The sequence below is a fragment of the Molossus molossus genome, unplaced genomic scaffold, assembly GCF_014108415.1.
Source record: "Molossus molossus isolate mMolMol1 unplaced genomic scaffold, mMolMol1.p scaffold_m16_p_1, whole genome shotgun sequence".
Lineage (NCBI taxonomy): Eukaryota > Metazoa > Chordata > Mammalia > Chiroptera > Molossidae > Molossus > Molossus molossus.
This window is the reverse complement of record NW_023425344.1, coordinates 219644009-219666857: the sequence shown is the minus strand read 5'-3', so window position 1 is coordinate 219666857 and position 22849 is coordinate 219644009. Positions and strand designations below refer to the sequence as shown.

Genomic DNA, 22849 nt, shown 5'->3' with positions numbered 1-22849 from the left:
AGACTGTCTTTCCACTGAATTGCTTTTGCACCTTTCTCAATTGCCCACTCATAGGTATATATTCGAGAGATGAAAACTGATACGCAAACAAATACATATAGAAAAAGCATATCTACAGCAATGCTATTCTCAAATAGCAAAAAGTGAAAATAACTCAAATGTCCATTAATAAATGAATGGATGAAAAAAGTTCAGCATACACATATAATGAAATGTTATTCAGCCATAAAACATGAAGTGCTAATAAATGCTATAACACGAATAAAACTCAAAAACTTTATGCCAAGACAAAAATCCAGATATAAAAGGTCACATATGGTATGATTTCATTTATATGAAATATTCAGAAAAGGCAAATCCACAGAGGTTGCAAATTGGTGGTTTCTAGGGGCTGAGGGAAGGTAGACTTGAGGAATGGAGAGCAACTGCTTAATGGGTATCAGGTTTTCTTCTGAGTTGGTGAGATATTTTGGAACTAGATAGAAGTGGTGACTGCACAGCCTTGTGAATGCACTAAGTACCACTAAATTGTTCGCTTTAAGATGGTTAACTGTATGTTATATAGACTTGCTGGGATTTACATAGGAATTGTGTTAGCCTATGGATCAATTTGGAAAAATTGACATCTTTTCTATGTTGAGTTTTCCAACTCATGAACATGGTCCGTCCATTCATTCATTTAGGTCTTGATTTATTTCATCAGCATTTGATAGGTATCTTTACCTAAGTATTGCATTTCCATTTTTTGGAGCAATTTAAATGGCATGGTGTCTTAAAAATTTTGGTTTCCAATTGTTTTTTTTTATTTTCTTCTTATTATTTTTTTAACCCTCACTCAGGATGTGTTTTATTGATTTGAGAGAGAGAGAGAGAGAGACGTCAATGTGAAAGAGAAACACTGATTGGCTGCCTCCCATATACACCCCAACCGGGAATAGAACCTGCAGCAACCTTTTGGTATTCAGGACAATGCTCCAAACAACTGAGCCACCCAGCCAGGGCCCAGTTGTTTCTTGCTAGCATATAGAAATATGATTAATTTTAGTTTGCTGATCATATGTCTCATGACTTCATTAAATTCACTTATTTGCTCTATGAGTTTATTGTCATGTAGTTACTGTTGCTTAGGATTTTCCTTGTAGACAATCATGTCACCTGCAAATAAGGATAATTTTCTTTCTAGTACATATGTCATTCATTCATTCATTCATTCATTCATTCATTCATTCATTCATCTTGCCTTACTGCACTGCATAGAATTTCTAAGAGTGTAATAGTGTGCTAAATAAGAGTGGTGACAATGTTCATCCTTGTCTCATTTCTACTATTAGGGGAAAAGCATTTAGTTTTTCATCACTAAGTGTGAAGTTACCTTTAAATTATTTATAAAACTCGTAGGCTATGAAGCCGTCTGGTCCTGGACTTTGTATGTTGGGAGGTTTTTCTTGTTTTGTTTTGTTTTTTAATTACTGCTTCAATTTTATTTTATAGTAATGGATCTGTTTAGATTTTCTCATTCTTCCTGGTTCCATCTTGAGAGGTTATATGCTTTTAGAAATTTGTCCTATTTCTTTTACATTATCAAATTTGTTGGCACACAGTTAGTTGTTCATAGTAATTCATAGTATTCATTAATAATTCTTTCTATTTCTGTTTTGTCGGTTGTAAACTCTTCTTTCATCTATCATTTTATTTATTTGGGCTCTTTCTATTTTTTCTTGACTAGTTTTGCTAAAAGTTTGTCAATTTTGTTGAACATTTTAAAGAACCAGATCTTAGTTTCATTGTTCTTTTCTATTGTTTAAATTTCTGTTTCATTTATTTATACTCTTATCTCAATTAGTTCCTTCCATTTGTCTGTTCTTCTTTTTCTATTTCTTTTAGGTGTAAAATTAGATTATGTAGGACTTTTTTGTTTGTTTCTTGAGGTAGGCCTGTACAGCTATGAACTTCCCTCTTTGTATTGCTTTTTGCTGCATGCCATAAATTTTGAAAAGTTGTGTTTTCATTTCCATTTGTTTCAAGGTAATTTTTTATTTCCTCTTTGATCCACTGGTATTTTTTAGACTCCACGTATTTGTGTTTTTCCAGTTTCCTTTCTGTAAATGATTTCTAGTCTTATGCCACTGTGGTCAGAAAAGATGCCTGATATGATTTTGATCTTCTTGAATTTAGTGAGGCTTGTTTGTGGCCTAATATAGTGATCTATTCTAGAGAATATTCTATGTACAGATGAAAAAAATGTGTATTGGATGAAATGTTCTATATATGTCTATTACATCAATCTGATTTAAGGTGACATGTAATGCCATTATTTCCTTATTAATTTTCTGTCTAAATGATCTATCAAATTAGAAATTTCTCAGTTATTTCTTCAAATCTTCACTCTTACTTCACTCTCCTTATGAGACTCCAAAGATACAAATATAAAAAAATTGTATTACTGCCCCAAAGGTCCCTGAGACTCTGTTTACTTTTTTCAACCTTTATTTTCTTTGTTGTCAGACTGAATAATTTCTATTGATCTAACTTCAAGGGCACTGATTCTTTCCTCAGTCATAGCTATTCTACTATAAGCCAATATTTTAGGTTATTGTATATTTCAGTTCTAAAATTTTCATTTGGTTTTTCTTTGTATCATCTATTTCTTTGCTGAAACTTTCTTTTCTTTTTTCCATTTGTTTCAAGTCTGTAATTGCTTATTGGAGCATTTTTATTATTATAGCTTCTTTAAAATCCTTGTCAGGTAATTCCAACATCTGTGTATCATCTCAGTGTGGTGTCTGCTAATTATCTCTTTTCGTCTGAATTAAGATTTTCCTGGTATGATGATGAGTACTATGTTATGCGAGTCTGCTTTCTGTTTCAGTATGCAAACTGTTCAGACTCCTAGTTCACTTTTATGGCCTGTAGCTCAAATGTCAATTTAATTGTTAAAAGCCTTTTCAGTGGTATTTTGTTCTGCCCCACTTGTGGACTACCTAGAGGCCATTCTGAAGCCTGGGTAGTATATTATACCAGAGTTTAGTTCTCAAATCTCTTTCTATATTGATTCTGATCAGATTTACTCATGGCATTCAGAGGTCTGCCTGGGATTTCAAACACAGATTTTAACAATCCCTTTCTCTAACTCCCTCCTCTTCCTAATACTCCCTCAACCCTAGTTGGAAGAGGAACAGGAACTGCCGTGTTCTTGCAGTGAAGCAATGGTGGGCTTTGTCCAAAGTCTCTGCCGTTCTAATACCAGTTGGGAGAGGTAGGGGTGCCTTCATTATTTCAAAGTAAGTATGGTGACAAGGCTATGTGCTCAGTCTCCACAGATGTGGCACCCAGGGAGGTTCGGAAAGCAACCTTTCATGATGTTCACCTGGAATAAGCAAAACAGTATTTTCTTTGGGGCGGGAGGGGGTTGGCTCCACTCACTGGCATGTCTAGGTTGGAAGAATATTCAGCACCCCTAACTAAGATACACAGGAGGCAAAATAAACAAGCAAACCAACAAACAAACAGCCCTGGCTGGTGTGGTTCAGCTGTTATAACATCAGCCTGCACACCAAAAGGGTCTCAGTTTCGATTCCTGGTCAAGGGCATGTACCTGGGTTGCAGGTTTGGTCCCTGGCTCTGGTCTGGGTGCATGTGGGAGAAAACCAATCAATGAGTCTCTCTTCTCTCTCTCTCTCTCTCTCTCTCTCTCTCTCTCTCTCTCTCTCCCCCCCCCTCTCTCCCTCTCCCTCTCCCTCCCTCCCTTCTACTCTTTAAAACTCAATGGAAAAAATATCCTCTGGTGAGGATTGAGAAACACACACACACACACACACACACACACACACACACACACACAGGAAATTCACTCTGTACAGAATTTCTTTTTGTTGTATTTAGCAGGAAGAATAGCATATAATGTGTTCATTACATCTTATCCAGAAACAGAAGCCTGCAGTTTTTGCCTAACACAGTTTCAAATATTTAATGCACATTTAACTCACATCTATAATGCTACTTACTTACTGGCAAACTAATGATTTTGTGTTTCCAGTGACATTTGCTCTCATAAGCTCCTTTTAAAAATGACAAACCAACTTTTATTCAACAATTTAAATCTTGAGAACAATATAGTACTGTATATCTTCTCATGTAAAATAAAAACATAACATTTCTTTGAAGAAAAGAACTCCAGCAGTGAACACTTAAAGAGACTATTTCAAGCCAGTATGGGATGGATGCAGGCTTTGAACACAGGAAGGACTCCTTATAGTTATAAGCTTTCTCTTAGGGTTCAGCTTTATTTCCTTTTTCATCCATATGTAAGTACAAAGGGCAAGGCATTGGATCCTTTGGTTGCAAAGCTAAACACAGTATCTATCTTATCCCTAACCCTTTAAACAGACTCAACCCTCTCATATGACATACTATAAAACTCCTCTCTTTATTTCTAATGATACTTGCAGCTTCAAGATATGGTCTCCTTTACTAGGCCTGACACTTCTAAACCCTGCAAGTCAAGCTGCTCTAATCACACCAGGGGAAGAGGATTCAGACCAAAATTCAAAATAAAGCAAATAAACCAAAATAACCTCCAAACAAGCCAACAAACAAAATAACCCACCAACATCAGGTATATCTGAGCAAGAGAAAAAGCCAAAGCCACAGGGCTATTTTACTGGCAGAACGTTAACTAGACTTCTTCCAGCAATCCTAGATAGCCTCTGATATGCATTAAGTTGATAGAAGAAATAATGGTACATGTGCATATAAAAGTGTTGAATTTTTATAGGTGATAATTTGTTTAACAATGAACAATGGTTAAAGGACAGCAGTTACTGGAAAGATAAGAAATAGTTGAGAGAAAATAGTAACAAGCAATGGTAAAAATAATGACCTGTCTTCTCTATCCGTTCAGATATATTCTCTATCCATTCAGATGGTTCCATGTATAAAAATTCATGAATGTAATATGCCACATCAACAAGATAAAGGAAGAAACCACATGATCGTCTCAACTGCTGCAGAAAAAAACATCTGAAAATTCAACTCATTTTCATGACAAAAACACTCAACAAAGTAGGCATGGAAGGAAACTACTCTATACTAAAATAGATGGTCAATATAAAAATCAAACAGACAATGTAACGGGATGCAGGAGATGGAAAAGCTGTATTCTCTCTGTCAAAACAAGACCAGGAACAGATTGTGGTATGGATCACAAACTATTTAAATCAAACATTATAATAAAGCTGAAGAAGAGCTCTATAAGATTCATAGTGTCAAAATATAAAATAAGTAACATTCACGATGGATTTAAAGTTCACATAAAAACACATTTGCAATGTTAAACTTAACTGACTGAAAACCAAATCTGTGGACTGAAACTAGACATATTATTAGGGAAGGATGTGAAAAAAATGCAAGAAGTAGAAAGAAAAGAAAAACTGAGTGGATGCCAGAAAAAAATGTTAAAAACTGTTAGAGATAGGCAAGAGGGAAAAGTAAAAGGTAGCAAAATCAGGCTTAGAATCCTGAATGCAATTTTTCAGACTATCTCATACAGATAAAGAGACTATTACATCACTGTAAAGAGATAGAAGAGAAAAACAAAAAAGGAAAATCAAAAGATCTCTACCAAAAGGTTCAAGAAATAAAAGGGAAATTTTAACCTAGATGAGGGAATGCTGAACAACCAACGAGGAAGCACATCATCTCACCAGGAGTAAATAACGGGAAAATGGAAACAGTATACTAAAAATCTGTGCAGAAGTGACAAAAGGATGACAGAGACCTTTGAAGAAAATTCCTGTGAGGAGGAACCTGTAATTCTAGAGAGCAATGTGAAAGCCGCCCTAAGAGCATTGGAAAGAAACAAATCACCAGGGATAGACAGGATATCAACAGAATTAGTTCAAGCCACACAGACAGAATCTGTCAAAATCTTAACAAGAATATGTCAACAAATATGAAAAACAAAACAATGTTCTACAGACTGGAAACATTTCGTATACATCCCAGTCGTCCAGAAGGGAGAAGCCAAGGACTGCAGTAACTACAGAGTCATTGCACTCATTTCCCACGCAAGTACAGTGACGCTCAAGGTGACGCAGCAAAGGCTTCTTCCTTACATGGAGCAAGAAATGCCAGGTGTTCCAGCTGGATTCAGAGAAGGACGAGGCACTCGAGATATAACTGCGAGCATTTTTTGGCTACTGGGGAGCTCCAAAGCATTTCAGATAAAGGTCAGTCTGTATTTTATAGACTACGGTAAAGCCTTCCACTGCGTCAATCATGAAAAGCTCTGGGTTGCTCTAACAGAAATGTGAGTGTCCTAGCACTTGATTGTGCTGAGGCAAAACTTGTCTTATAGACAGGAAGCCACTGTTAAGACAGAATAAGGAAGGACAGAATGGCTTCCTATAGGCAAGGTGCCAGATAAGGGTGCATTTTTATCTCCATATTTGTTTAATCTCTACACAGAACATACTATACAAAAAACTGGGCTAAACTTGGGGGAAGGAAGAGTGAAAATTGGAAGAAATATCAATAACTTAAGATATTCAGATCATACCATCTTATTGGCAGAAAGTATCAATGACTTGAAATGACTTGTGATGAAAGTGAAAAAATAAAGGGTCAAAGCAGGACTGCATTTGAATATCAAGAAGACAAAAATCAAGACTGCAGAATACACAACCTTAACATAAGAAATGAAGACACTGAAAATGCTAAAGATTTTGCTTTTCCTGGTTCTGTCATCAAGTCAACTGGAGACTGAAGCCCAGAAATCAAGAGAAGGCTCAGACTTGGACGGGCAGCAATGGAAGAATAGGAAAGATCATCAAGAGCAAAGACATGTCATTAGAAACCAAAGCTAAGATCATCCACACTCTTGTGTTGCTGATTACTATGTACAGATGTGAAGAAGGTTGATAGAAAAAAATGAAGTCATATAAGATATAGTACTGGAGGAGAACTCTGCAGATACCCTGGACTGCCAGAAAGATGAACAAGTCAGTCCTAGAGCAAATTAAGACTGAAACATTGTTGAAGGTAAAAATGAGAAAACTAAAGCTAGGTATTTTGGGCACTTTGGGCACATCATGGGAGGCAGGATTGTGCCCACAGTGCTCATGATGTGCCCAAAGTACCCTACTTTGAGGAGGCAGGATTCTTTGGAAAAGACAATAATGTTAGGGAAAATAAAAGGCAGCAGGAAAAGAAGAAAATCAAATACAAGATGGATTGACCCCATAAAAGAAGCCATAGGCATGAGTCTACAAAAACTGAGTAGGGCTGTTGGGGACAGGACATTGTGGACATTACTCATTCATAGAGTCGTCAGATGTTGAAGGTGACTCGAGGCATGAAACACACACATCCTTGGCACCATACCCACTTACCACTTCTGGTTCTTTCCTCATTGAACCTGTTTATATTTCTGATCTTGGGTAAAGATATTCTTTCTCAGTATACACTTTGCTCTTAGTTCTCTGAAACTGTCTGTTTTTTATACTCTATTTGATCTCATTCCAAGCTAAGCTAAAACTTTTTTTCACACAGAGAAAGGTCCTGAAAGTTTCTTCCTACTCCAGCTGTTTTAAACATTTAATAAATATCTCACTATAGCTAGGGTAATGAGTTTTCCTAATGAGTAACAGTTATTACCACCTCTGGCTTTGTTTTGGTTCTCATCCCTGATGGGCTATAGAATTACAACTGCTGTCTGAATCACTCCATAGAACACACTTCACAATTCTGAGAACACCTAATGTTTGGTTTGATCTCATGGTCAGTGTACCAGCAGATAAATAAAGTTCATAGTTATATTCTGCCTGAAATGTATTTTAGAGAATTTGTCCAAGAAAAATAGGACCAGACACACACTGTGTTAGAGTGAACGCTTTCTCTACAATCTGAAATAGATGTTTAATAGTATCAATAATGCATTCAAGCGTAACCTAGCCACTGGACATGCTTACTGATTTGAGAGAGAGAGAGAGAAACATCAATGTGAGAGAGAAACATTGATCACTTGCCTCCTGTACACACCCAGACCAGGGATTGAACCCTGCAACCTTTTGGTGTATTGGAAGACACTCCAACCAACTGAGCCACACAGGCCAGGGCTAACCTGGATACTTTACATTCCAAAAGACTATTCACAATCACTGGAATCCATAGAGGAAAAGGGAAATTTGCTATTTCTCCAACTTTTTTTTTTTCATTAGCTATATTTAAATGAAAAAACAATACCCACAAATCTGTATTCTCATTTAAAAAATAAAATAATTGTTTCCCATTTTCACGTTTTGTCTTAAAAAAATAATAACCTACCAATTTCTAGTAAAAGTCCTATTTAAAACATAAACAAAACAAAACCCCCCCAAACAAACAAAAAATCTTTTATTATTGCTACTTTTTATATTTACTTAGATTCCATCTAAAATGAGCTCTATTTTGCTTAAAGCATCAACTTTACGGCTAGGCAGGGAAAAAAAAAAAAATCATTCTGAACTCGGTAATTTCAAGCTAAACTGGGAATAATCTAGATGTCCTAACTAGGAGCTCTCTCTGTCATAGTTGCCAACTTCCAACTGTTTCAAACAAGTAAAGAAACTAATTCATTGTGATCTCTTACACTGTTTATGTAATATGAGTTAATTAGAATTATACATGAGCTGCAAAGTATATTCCAATAACCATAATGAAAAGATAATCTCTTCCATGTCATTCAAAAGTCTAGAAAAATGACTTACATTATGGTAAAATGTGAGCTCATAATAAAAATATTAGCACTGTGCAACTTTTAAAATTAGCCTGAAGTCATGTCAGAAACTAGAGGAATCTAAACAACAGCACTATCTCAATTTGATATGATTTATATAGCATAAGAGTAAACACCAGCATGAAATGGTATTTAAAACAACCCAAGTAATTGAAAAAAAATTTTTTTCTAATGTTTTTAAATAAAACTAAAACAAAAAATAAAATGACCCAATATTATATATTCACTTTCTGGATGAAGAACTTTTAAGATAAACATGTAAAAGACTAGGACCTGAAGAGAACTGGTCCCTTCTACTTGAGCCTGACAGCAGAGTCCTCCATCAGACTACAACCTTTCAGCAAGTTTAGCCTTTTTATACCATGTCATAGGGCCTTCAACTGTAAATAGAAAATAATTTTAATTAAGAAAACCATGGAATTTTGTTCCAGTGAAGTCCGGCTGCCCTAAGTACCTTTTTATTTTCCAGTTTCTTTTGTGAAATTGCTTCTCCCAAGTAAAACCAAGGTATAGGATAAATTAATGGAAATTTAAAATTGAGAGCATACTTAACTGAACTATATGACTATAAGTCAAGCAGGGTTTCATAAGACATAATGATATTTGCTCAATTCAAAGGATTGGAGAAAGGGCTGGACTTAAAATGAAACCTATTATGGATTAAAACAGGGACTTAATCTAGGTTGCTTTCTAAAACAACTAAATACTTATACTGTACTAAATACTTATGTTATACCTAAAACAATTAGGATTTTTTAAAATGCTTGTTGTGATTATGAGAACTGATAAGAAATTTCAGGATGAGTAACAATCTAGTAGAATTGAAAATCTTTGCAACTACCCAAACCAATCACTGAAAGTAAATTATAGCCCAGCCGGTGTGGCTCAGTGGATTGAATGTTATCCCATGGACTGAGAGGTCTGGTTCAATTCCTGGTCAGGGCACATGCCTGGGTTGTGGGCTCAATCCCTAGTGGGGGGTGTGCAGGAGGCAGTTGATCGATGTTTCTCCCTTACATTGATGTTTCTATCTCTCTCTCTCTCCTTTACTCTCTCTCTAAAAAAATCAATAAAAACATATTTTTAAAAAAGAAAGTAAATTATAAAGTCTCAGGAATACAATAAGGTATTTAAATGACGAAAGTCTCCCAAATAGGTTTAAAATATTAAAAACATTTGTTTTTACTGTACCTTTCCCCTATTATCTCCTACTTAGATATAAACTGTTATCATGTTTTATATTTTTAAATTTATTTTAAAGTATGTTTTTATTGATTTGAGATAGAGACAAAGAGGGAGAGTGAGAGAGAAACATTGATGTGAGAGAGAAACTTCGATTGGCTGCCTCTGGCTCATACCCCAACAGGGGATGGAGCTTACAACCTGGGCATTTGCCCCAACTGGGAATCGAACCAGCAACTACAAGACAACACTCAACCAACTGAACCACACCAGCCAGAGCTATTATCATCTTTTATATAAATGCTGGCTATTGGGATAAACAAAGAAAGCCTTCTAAAACTCCACTAGTAAGTTACACGAACTGCTTATTTTTATTTTGAATACAGGTATAAAAAGTAAAGAATTTTCTTTTCTCTGTCCTCCATTTTAGCTTTATTTCCTATTATGCTATTCATTTTTTAAGACTTGTTGAAGTCTCTAAGAATCTAATTTTTGCAGTAATATTTCACTTAAAATAATGGTGTGGGAACATCAATAGACTTGAAAACACTTTTTTCAATTACACTTTTTTCTTGGTCATCTCTCTTTTTAAAAAGGAATATTTATTGATTTCTAGAGAGAGAGAAGAAGGGAGAGGGAGAGAGAGAGAGAGAAACATCGATGTGAAAATGAAACATCAATCAGCTGCTTCCTGCATACCTCCTACTGGGGATCAAGTCCAAAACCCAGGCATATGCCCTGACCAGGAATTGAATCCAAAACCTTTGCATGCACTGGACGATGCCCAACCAAATGAGCCATACTGGCCAGAACAATGTAATCACTTTCTAAAATCCACATAAATAGCTCCACTCTTCTGATTAAACTCTCTAAACCATTTCATTAAACCAGTGAAAAATCATTCTGTTAAAATAGCTGTCATGTTTTAAAAATACATTGGGAATAAATATTCCAGTTAGAGAAGGCATTCCTTAAAAATATTTATGTTTAATTTTGTTGGAATGGGAGAAAGGACTCTCAGTCACCTGTATCCAGAGATGAAGTGTGACTGACATCTTTAACCTCCAACAAATAAGATGTTAAAAGTAGTTCTTGAATTCAAAATACATTTAGAATGCATAGAAAAAAAATGACCATGAATACATTAAATAATTAAAGAAAATAAATGAAAAAAATTATTTTCCTAAAACGTTTTTTTTCTACTAAGGCTTTCACTGTTTCCTTGAATATTAAAAATCACTTTTTCTTTTTTTTGATGGAAAAAAAAGAAAAGCATAAAAGTAAGAATTTGTTAAATAGTAATATTTGAAATTGAAGTTAAGGCAACCAGTTGATGTGTCTCTCTCACATCGATGTTTCTCTCTCTCTCCCTCTCTCTCCCTCCCACTCTATGTGAACAAAAATAGAAAAATATCCTCGGGTGAGGATTGAAAAAGTAATAAAATAAAATTGAAGTTAAGATTCAAGTGAAATGCTATTTTGCTATAGCCTAAAAGATTAAAAAAGCCAATGTTGTTTTAATTCATTAGCATGACTTACAAGTGAAATTCTCTAAAACATAACCAGAGAAATCAGCACATAGAGGATCAAATTTGCACTATAGGTGAAAGCACTGGGCCACTTAAAAACCAAAAGGAATAAAAACTTAAGCAGTTTCTTGCTACAGTGTGGGGAGCTGAACTATGACCAAATCATAGTTTAAATATAAATTTTGTTGGGTAAAAATTTAATAAATATGTGGAAATGAAAGAAACTCAGAAACCATAGTTATTTCCATTTTAAATGAGGATGCCAGTTCTGCACCACCAGCTGTTTATAGTTCACTGAATGAGGTTCTAGTTGATAAGAGATAATTACCTCTTCCCTACAGGAGGCAAGCGCTTCTCATTCCACAGACACCTCTGATGAATGGCCGTGGGAGTATGAGACCAAGACAGCATGCCAAGATCAGTTTGGTTTTTAATGATCTCTTTAAACACTTGATTTTCTATTTTTTCCTATTTAAGTATAAGAAAATGTGCATGTTAAATATACACATCCAGTCACTGGCTAATACTCTGCTTTTAACCTTAAAAGGAAAGTAGAATGACTACTCAGAAAGTATGCCAACAATAGTACTGAAAAGGACAGGCATGGTAATTTCAACTTGAGTGTTGAAGAATTCTACTTATAACATCGTTTCCCCCTGAAAACTGTTCTATCTGTAAGTTCCTCATCAGTTAATGATGCCTCCATTATCCCAGTCACTTCATCTCTTTAACCTACTTGGAAAGGCCTATCAATTCTATCTTCCCAGTCTCTCAAATTGGTCTCTTCACCGCCAATACAAACTGCTACATACCTCAACATTTCTCACTTGCTGTACAGTCCTCATATCCTAAATGATCTCCTCTAGTCTCTTCCAATACTAACACAGTTTAACCAAAATACTACTTTCAGATTAATATCACTGAAGGCACCACTCATCATGCCACTCTTATGTGTAAAAACTTTTCAAAAGTAGGTTGTGTCTCCAAAATAGAAAAAAGTTTATGGCAGATGAAGCCAAAAAAAAAACAACCAAAATTCAAAAGTAAGTCAATTCTATCCTCACAAATATGTAAGATTGGATATGAATATTAATAACTAAAAAGGAACAACAAAAAATGAAGAGAATATATTTAAAAGGGCTTAGGACTTGAGGTTTACCTGTGATTTTTATTTCCTATTTGTTGTTAAAATGATTTTTATGCAATAAGTGAAATATTTTGGTAACCACTTACTACTTATACACCATAAAGCTTAACCTGCACCTAAGGACCTCTGCAATCTGGCTCCCAAATCTACCCTTACTCAGCTTATTTTCTATCCCTCCCTTCACATAAGCCAAAATTCACATCATTTGCTCCAACTAGTCTGCTCTTCTCTTCCATTTCTGTGTGTCTAAATCCTACCTAGTTATCCTTTACAGTTTAGTTCAAATAACACCTTTTTCACAAAACTATCCCTAACATCTCTTTCCTCCACTGACGATTTCATCTATATCTCTTGTATGAAATGTGGAACTTTCTCTTTTGCATAGTAATTGTATGGGTGCGCGCGCATGCGTGTGTGTGGGCGTGTGTTTAGGAAGTAGTCACCTTTAGGGCAAGAGTCTTGTTTTAGCCATCTCTGTATTCCACTCAAGGCATCACAGAGAATGTGTATGAATAAACATGTAAAATTAGTAAGTTCTATCGAAAAGCAAGGAAGACTAAAAACCAACAGCAACTCTTACTTTTAGTTTTATTATGATTTTCCTTCTTTTTCACTCAAGTTTATTTCTTAACTTAACCTTCTTACCTGAAGATATGTTATTCTCCGCTGGACCAGTTCTGTCAAATCTTTGGCCTCTTTTTCCCGCCAATCACCTGCTCCATCTGTTTGACTGAGGTAGTATAGATCCGTCATTATAGACCTAAAAAAGAAAACAACATTGGAAGTCTTACTCATTTGTACTTATCACAGGATTACACAATCATAAGAAGAGAGTCAAATTCTTCATAAAGATTTATGCTCACACTGATGCTGATACACATCTTTTATTTTCTATCAAAGCTGTGAAATTCAACAATTAGTCTTACTGGTAAGAAAAACCTATCTCCCCCTGCCCCAGGCCAGTCAGCTGCACTTACTTCCCAACACAGAGCACTACAGACTCTAGGGAGAAGTGGATACCTATGGCAAAAAATAGTAGGCAGATTAACATAAGGGAAAGAAATTAAGTTGGTGCCAGTATTTGAATTGTACCTTTTTGTACTCTCTACTATCATTTCCTGTCCCCTCTTAAATCTTCTATTTATACTTTAACACTCAGTGGCTGGAAAAAGATCACAGAAAAATTTTGACACAACTCTTAAACAATGGTCTAAACCAAGGGTCAGCAAATACTTTTCTATAAAGGGCCAAGTAGTAAATATTTTAGGTTTTGTGTACCTCTGTTGCTTTTATAGCTGGAGAGCTGCCATAGACAATATGTAAAACAATGGATGTGCCTGTATTCCAATAAAACTTTATTCACAAAAATAAGCTACGAGCCATATTTGGCCATTGGGCCATAATTTGATAATTCTTAGTCTAAACTAATAAAATGATTAAGACATTTTCCCCATTTTTTGTGTAGCATCAGTAATTTCAATTATAACATGGTGGGTTTCCTACAGAGTAAACTAAAATACTCAGGACATTAACAAGAGAAACTTCAGGGCTGCTGCAGATGGTTTTATTTATAGAGCATTAAATAAAGCCATGACTTACATGTACTGTAAAAAAAGAACAAAACTCCACTCTCTCTATCAGCAAACATTTAGTCAATTTTCTGACCATGTATCACCACTGGCATTACTACCAGTGAGCACTGAACCATCAACTGAGCTACCATCTTTTCTCATCTGCATTATTTCAGTAGCCTTTGAATAGGTCTACACTCTCCTTCCGCCCTTGCCTAGCTCTACATTCTATTCTCAATAGAGCAGCCATAGCCTATTAAACGGTGAGGGTTACTCCTTTGCTCTTAACATTGAATAGGATCTTCATCTCACTCAGTCAAATCTAAAGTTATTACTTTGACCTACAAGGCCCCAGACATGTTCCTCCATTACTTCTTTGATTTCATCTCCTACTACTGTCTTCCTTGCTTAGTCTACTTCAGCCAACAACACTAACCCTTGAACGTGCCAGGCATGTTCCCACTTCAGGGCCTTTGCATTTACTCTTCCATCCCCTACAATGCTCGTTTCTCAGATAACCATCTTCATGGCTCACCCAAATGTCCTTCAAATCTTTGCTCATATATCACCTTCTCCCATAAGGTTTTCCCATATTATCTCACTTAAAAATTCAATACCCAATCATCATCACCATCCTTTGGTTTTCCCTCTGTCTTCCCTGCTCTATTTTCTTTAAGCTATTATCATTTTCTAATACACATCGTTACTTCTTTATTTTATCTTTGGATAAAACCCAACTAAAATATAAGCCCCATGAAGGCAGGGTTTTCTTTTTTCCACTGTTTTCTTTTAAATCATCATTTAGAATAGCACTAGCCACATAGAAAATGTTCCGTAAGTATCTTTGAATAGATAAGTGAATGATGAAAAAGTAGTAAAAGAAAAACTTCAAAAATTTTAATGAGATACTATTGATAATTTTTACCTTTCAGAAATCCAATTTTGTAGAATAAAAGTTTGGGGAATAATATTTAATTAGCTACAGCTACAGCTTCATCCCTCTCTACACTCTCCTCCACACTTTATGTTGACTCTTCTGTTCAAGGAATGCTTATGAGTATGTATATTTTGCTTGTGAAAATTATAAAGTTAAAATTTTATTTCTATTTCTCAGAAAAGTATATATAAAAATAAATCATATCATACATACAATTCTAGAAATCACCTATAAAATGGTATTAACTAAAAACATAAAGCATTAGCTGGAGGTTCAAAAAAATACTTAGAGAAAGTAGATCTGTAATGTTAAATAATATGAACAACAATGAACAGGTATTGAGCTCTTACTATGGGCCAGACACCTATTTTAGGTGCTTTACATTATTTCTGTAATCCTCACGACTACCTTATAAATTAGATAAGGAATGTGAGACACTGAGAGACTAAATAATCTGCTCAAAGTCATAAAGTTCAGAAATGAAGGGTGGGAAACTCAAACCCAAGCAGTTGATTCTAAAGCTTAGGCTTTTAACTACTGCATTAACAAACATCAAAGTATGGGATCAGGAGTACAAAAATATGGACTGTGCTCAATATAAATATGCAAAATCAGAAAGTCTGAATCAGAGGAGAAAGAACTTTGTGAGCTAGACAGACCTATTTCCCAATTTTGGCTCCAACTCTTAACTCTGTGTTATATGAAAGTTATTTTGACATCTCTAAAACTAAGTTACTTCATTTTAAAATAAGTATTATAGACCGGCCGGTGTGGCTCAGCACTGACCCCTGCACCAAGAGGTTGCTAGTTCAATTCTCAGTCGGCACATGCCCAGGTTGTGGATCCCTAGTGGGGGGCAGGCAGGAGGCGGCCAGTTGATATTCTCTCTCATGGACGTTTCTTTCTCTCTCTCCCTCTCCCTTCCTCTCTCTTTAAACTAAAAAAAAAAAAAGTATTATAAAAGCTTCCATATAGTTTTCTTTTCTTCTCTCTCTCTCTCTCTGTCTCTCTCTCTCTTTCATTTATTCATTCCTCACCTAAGGACATTTTTGCATGCATCCTCAGATACAGCGAGAGAGAGAGAGAGAGAGAGAAACACTGACGCAAGAGAGTCACATCAACTGGTTGCCACCCACATGACTCCAACTAGGGCCAGGGACAAACTGCAACCGAGGTATGTGCCCTTAGTGGGAACTGAACCCAGGTCTCCCTGGACTGCCAGCCGGCACTCTAACCGCTGAGCCAAACCGACCAGGGCTCCATATAGTTTTCTAAAAAATGATTATTATTTCCCAGCTGGTGCTCAGTGGTTGAGTGTCTACCCATGCACCAAGAGGCCACCGGTTCGATTCCCAGTCAGGGCACATGGTTATGGGCCCAATCCCCAGTGGGGGTATGCAGGAAGCAGCCAATCGATGTTCTCTCTCATCAATATTTCTATCTTTCGCTCCTTTCCCCTTTCTCTCCCTCTAAAAATCAATAAAGAAAAAAAAAATTTTAAATGATTAATGTTAATACACACAAAGTAGTAATGTATGTGATGGCTGCTTGCTGTAGACTGAATATCTGTGTCTCCCCTCAAAATCCATATCTTAAAAAAAATTAACATCCAATGTGACTGTATTAAAAGGTGAGGCCTTTGGGAGGTGTGTAAGTCATGAGGGAAGACCCAACTGAACATCCCCAGCCTTTTCCACCATGTGAGGACACAATGAGAAGGCGCTGTCTATGAACCAGAAAGAGGGCTGTCAACAGCCTCCAAAATCTTCAGATGCCTAGTTTTTGGACTTCCTAAATGCCAAAATTGTGGAAAATAAATTTTTGTAGCTTATAAACTACCCAGTCTTTGGTATTATTGTTATAACAGCCTGAACAGACTAACACATTGCTATCTATAATAGAATGCCTCAGAGTTGTTTCAGAACTTTTACCTTGTTTCTAAAGAGTACCTACTAATAATTCTACAACTAAGAGGAAGAATCCATTGGGTGTAAGTGACAGTAAGGCTAGTCAGAAAAATAACCCACAACCCACTGCCTTATAGCACCCTGAAGAAGGAGATTGATCAGTGAGGACTCAGCAGATGATGAAGCCAGCACTCAACAATGGCAACTTATCTAAGAGTACACGACACAGTCTCAGTTCTCTTTTATTCCTGGTTCTTAACTAGATGTTAAACCATTTAGTAACAAAACACCGGCAGTCACAGAAAAACTAAAGTCTTATTTACTATCATAGAATATCATTAGAACTATACACAATTAACATAAAATATCTGATAATAGTCCCTTTTAACAAAGCAAAACTATTAATAATATACAAGTATAATGAAAAATCTAGCCACAGTTTAGAATATTTACCCAACTAAGCAGAACAGCTTTCACAATGCTTTGGAACAACAGGGTCATCTGTGAAGCATTTCAGGCATTTGTTTAATGTGTCAACATTATCCATGCACAGGATACTTCACAGCTTTACTGTTTCCATGTGCACTCTTTCAAACAGGGCAAGAATCTAATATGTGATGCTTTATACTTTTTATATTTATCACTCTCACCTGAGATCTTTTTTTATGAAAAAGAGTAATTTTAGTTGGAGAAAAAAACAAACAACAACCTACAACTTACTGCCTTCTTAAGAAATTATCTTTCAGTCTTACACACACACTGAACAGAGGTTCAACTTTTAAGTTTTTCCAAATTACACAACTGAGGCCTGTGTGAACTATTATGTAGCCTATAGTTACTGGGGGGAAAAGTCACCACCCACAGAAAACTGTGAGTTGATCCTGGAAACACATAAACAGTCTTAATAATAATGGTTTTATAAGACTAAGCAGGAAGCTTATTTAAATTATCTTCTCAGTTTTATAAATCTCTTTCCTATAACTCTCATCACACTCATTATTATTTATATTTCATGGATTTCATCATATGCAAATGTGGTCATTTGCTTTTTCCTATCCATTAAGTAGAACTAATCACAAAACTTGTTCTAAGTCTCAACCTTAAATAGCAGTATTGTTTCTGGAAATACAGTAAAGTAAGATAAATAACCAGTCTATCAGCAAATGCCTTTTGAAGGAAAAAAAGAAATTCAATATATTCTGCATGGCTTTACATTGAACATATACATAAATAGAGACAAATAGCACTACATTTCATGACAATAATTATATAACTTCAAGCAGGTAAAAACTACATTAGATCTAATTTGGATAGAAAATTTCTTTGAAATATAAAAATTAGCATGGTTTATGATTTCACATCATAGTACTCAATCCATTCCTTTACCATTGGGAATGAAAGCTCATCTCTGTATTTTTTAATAAATTAAATTAGAACAGTGAAATCATAAAAGTGAATGTTTTTACCAAGTTACATTAGTACTAAGTCTTGGCAATTAATTATTTATATCCATTGCAATCTGTCTAGAAAGTGGAATAGCCAAATGTATAACTAAAAAGCCAAACAAAACAAAACAAAAAAAGCACGTTAACATCCAACTAAAATTAAATTTGCTTTTTAAATTTTTTTTTTCTTCGCCTCCCCAATGGAGATCATGTAAGGAAGACAAGCCCAGAAACTGACATTAAATTCAAACTAGTTCTTTGATGATTCAATAATGTTTAGAAGCTACCGTCCTGCACAATTTATCATCTTTTGGGCAAAGACATGAGAAAAATCTAACAGAAAGTGCCTGTTAGAGCTGTGGTCCATTATTGAGAAACATAGTGACTGAAGACCATTCCACAGAAATGCTCAGTTTTCAGTGACTCTACTCTGAAATCAAATCTCCTAAAAGTGACCTAAAAGCTGGAAATTTGGCTGCCTTGGTTTTGAAATAAAGATATCAAAACATATAGAAGGTGGGTGGTAAATCTAAAGGCCTGGTATGAGGCCAGGTCAAACCCTGGCAAAGTACCAGCAGAATAGTGCTAGTCATTGGAGGGCAGAGCACAAGTGCCGGAAGACCATGGTAGAACAGAATAGAATCTATGACTGACAGCAAGCCAACTATGCCAGGCGACAAATCCTCTATTTCAAAAGCTGACCTACATTTATGTTCTTTGTATTTCCCGTTAAATTTCATATATATATATTTATATATTTTTATCCTCACCCAAGGACATTTTTCCATTTTTTGTTCAGATAGAGTGGGAGAGAGAGAAAAACATCGATGTGAAAGGGACACATCGAGTGGCTGCCACCCGCACAACCCAACCAGGGCCGGGGACAAACTGCAACCAAGGTACGTGCCCTTAGTGGGAACTGAACCCGGGTCTCTCTGGACCGCAGGCCGACGCTCTAACCACTGAGCAAAACCTGCCAGGGCTATTTTTATATTTTAATATTCACAAAACTTCTTTTAAATGTCCTACTCTGTCTTAATTATGCCATTGAAGAACTACAAGAAGAGTGTTTTACTTATACCTGATTCAAAATGTTAGAGAAAAATTCCCTAGGGCAAGCACAGAACAGATGTGATTCAAGCAAGAAAATCCCAAAGTGAAGGAACTAATACTTATTAAAGTTAATGTCACATGAAATATAAACAAATGACTAGATATATTTAGTAAGTAAAAATATTTTTATCATGAATATCAAATTAAAGGAAAATCCATTCTCCATTGCTTAACATCAGAATTACATTCCAAATCAGAAACACTCTATTATTTTTAGGGATTCGTACATAACTGTGTCTTAAGACTACTTTCAAATACAAGGATCACTAAGTCCTCCAAAGTGAATCAAACATGAAGTCAAAAGTATTAAATACAAAAATCTTTCAATGTCAGGTTTTCTTCTAATTCCATGCTTCCTATCAGTACGATCCCCCCTGCATTTCCTCCTTCTTACACTAGTTAACTTCTAACAGATACTCTCTCTTTTGCAGAAACCACTGTTGAAATTAACTAGAGCTTCAAGTTTTATGATTTTTTCTCTTGTAACTTGCTCTTCACAACTCTTAGGATTCTCAATTACTGGAGAATACTTGACCCCAATTACATAATTTCTTTAGTTGTATAATTTTAATAAATCCTTCAATGGAACAAAATTTTGTTTTTACAAAGAAGAACAAAGTAGAGTGTGGAATAATCCATCAAAGAATGCACATACCTGCCTCCTAATCTAATAAAAAAGACATAGTTACCGAACACTAACTAAATAGTGAGTGCTTAGCACTGTGGGGTACAGAGATGTTTATGTTAGAGTTTTAGTTATCAGAATTACGTTTCATCACAGAGAAAAGCTAAATTAGTACACAAGAAACAATAATCTCCATTTATGAAAATTATCCTTCTAGCAAAATACAAGTCCTCAATTACTTTTGACTTCCCCATCTCCCTACCTCAGATTTGTTACCAACTCCTTTAGCTTCTATTTTTCACACGTTTATTCCTTTTTTCTATGTAAACTACCCAGGTCCAGAAGCGTATTATCACTTATGAAAACTTCTGTAGAATTCTTATTTCCTGGCACCAGGCTTTATTTCACATGGCTCTCAAAATGAGCTTTCTAAAATGTACCAATATGATTTTTACCTACAATAAATGAAGAATGCGCCCTGGTCGGTTTGGCTCAGCCGTTAGAGCGTTGGCCTGCAGACTGCAGAGTTCTGGGTCTGGTCCCTGCTAAGGGCTCGTACCTGGGTTGCAGTGTGTCCCTGCCCCAGTTGGGGTCGTGTGGGTGTCTCTCTAATATCAATGTTTCTCTTTCTCTCTTTCCCCATCTCTCCCTCCCACTCTATCTGAAGACAAATACAAAAATGTCCTCAGTGAGGACTAAAAACGGAAGGAAGGGAGGAAGGGAGAAAGAGAGAGAGGAAGGAAGGAAGGAAGGAAGGAAGGAAGGAAGGAAGGAAGGAAGGAAGGAAGGAAGGAAGGAAGGAAGGAAGGAAGGAAGGTTCAAGATCAATAATAAATCAAGCAATCCCCCACCACCACCAAAATTAAGCATGTGATTAAAAACATATGTACAAATTAAAACTACCATGACATACCACTGTACTGCCGTTAGCATGGTGGTGGAGGTTGGGGGTAATGTAAAAACGGAGATTACCAAGTGCAGATAAAATACAGAGCAACTAGAACTCTTACACATTGCTGGTGACAATGCAAAATAGTACCATCACTTTGGAAAGCAGTTCAGCAGTGTCTTATAAAATTAAGCAACATTCAACTTAGGACCCATGATCCCACTCCTAGATATCAACCCTAAATAAAGAAAAACATGTTTTGCCCTGGCTGGTTAGGCTCAGCAGTTAAAGTGTTAACCTGCAGACCAGAGAGACCCTGGTTTGATTCTCACTAAGGGCACGTACCTCGGTTGCAGTTTGTCCCTGGCCCTGGTTGGGGTCATGTGGGTGGCAGCCAATCGATGTGTCTCTCTCATATCGATGTTTCTCTCTTTCTCTCTTCCTCCTTCTCTCCTTCCTGCTCTATTTGAAGATGAATGCAAAAAAAAAAAGTTTCCACAAAAATATGTATATTATTGTCTATAGTGGTTTTATTCATAATTACCAAAAAATAGAATACAACCCAAATGCCCTTCAAGTGGTGAATGGATAAACCAACTGTGATATATCCACTTAGCCATATTACTTAGAAATACTACTTAGCAAAAGAAAGGAATGCACTGCCAATACACAAAAAACATGAGTTGAATCTCAAATGCATTATGCCAAGTGAAAGACACCACACTCAAAAAAGCTACATAGTGTATGATTGCATTTACATAAAATTCTGGAAAAGGCAAAATTATAGGAACAGGAAACAGATCTGGTTTCTGCCAGGGACCAGCAGTGGGGGAGGTGCTGATTACAAAGGGGCATGATGAAATTTCTTGGGGCAGTAGCAATGTTCTGTATCTTGACTATGCTGGTGTTCCAAATTGAATATTTGTCAAAACTCATAGAACTATAGAATAAAATATGTATATTTTATCATACATAAATTATGCTGCAATAAAGTTGATTCAAAAAAGGGAAAAAAGATAATCAGTGTTTCTATCAGACAAAGATCTAAGAAAGAAAGAAACCCCTTCTAAAGAAACAAAACCCCTAAGTTTTCTCCCTATAATTGATGTCTTTCTGAACCAAAAAATTTGAACAAGAATCTTTTAGGTTCAACGACTGATTTCTCAGGGCACATAGGCTTTCAGTCCAGAGACAATCTAGACACTATCATTTGTCCAAGTATAAAATTGAAATAATAATTTTTGTGCAATATAAAAATCATCAGAGGCAAATATAAATGTCTGTCTTAATTCTTACACTTAAGGACTCTGAAAATTATCAGTAAGATGACATATTCTATACATATATATAAATCTTCTCTATTTGTACATTCATTAAAGGCTATTCCTCTAATGTTTGATGGTGCTTTGCTCATTATTTGTCCCACTGCATTCTAATCTGGCTACCTGGGGTTAAATTACTACTCAGTGAAGTTGCATCCCAAATTAATTATAATTTCTGCAAAAGACAGCAAAAGAAATTGACCTTTGTACCTTGGATACCTTTCCATTTTTGTTTTCTGTGAAAAAATATTATTTAACATATATTAAAAGGTAGTGTCAGGAATCATAATTCAACTTACCAAAAAATTAACACTGATTTACATCAACTATTCAGGGCTTGACTTTTATCATTTGTATAGCATTTCTACATATAATAACTAAATATGTGCATAAAATAATTCTTTAAATA

At 35.7% G+C, this 22849-nt stretch overlaps 1 protein-coding gene across 15 annotated transcripts in view; it reads right to left on the bottom strand.

Moving 5' to 3' along the window:
* Positions 1–22849, bottom strand: part of FUT8 (fucosyltransferase 8) — a 232076-nt gene that overhangs the window by 55062 nt on the left and 154165 nt on the right. For all 15 annotated transcript variants that reach the window (XM_036277553.1, XM_036277619.1, XM_036277527.1 and 12 more), the window contains one exon: positions 13277–13391. In XM_036277553.1, coding sequence (XP_036133446.1) covers positions 13277–13391 — 115 coding nt within the window. The remainder of the gene's footprint in view (positions 1–13276; positions 13392–22849) is intronic.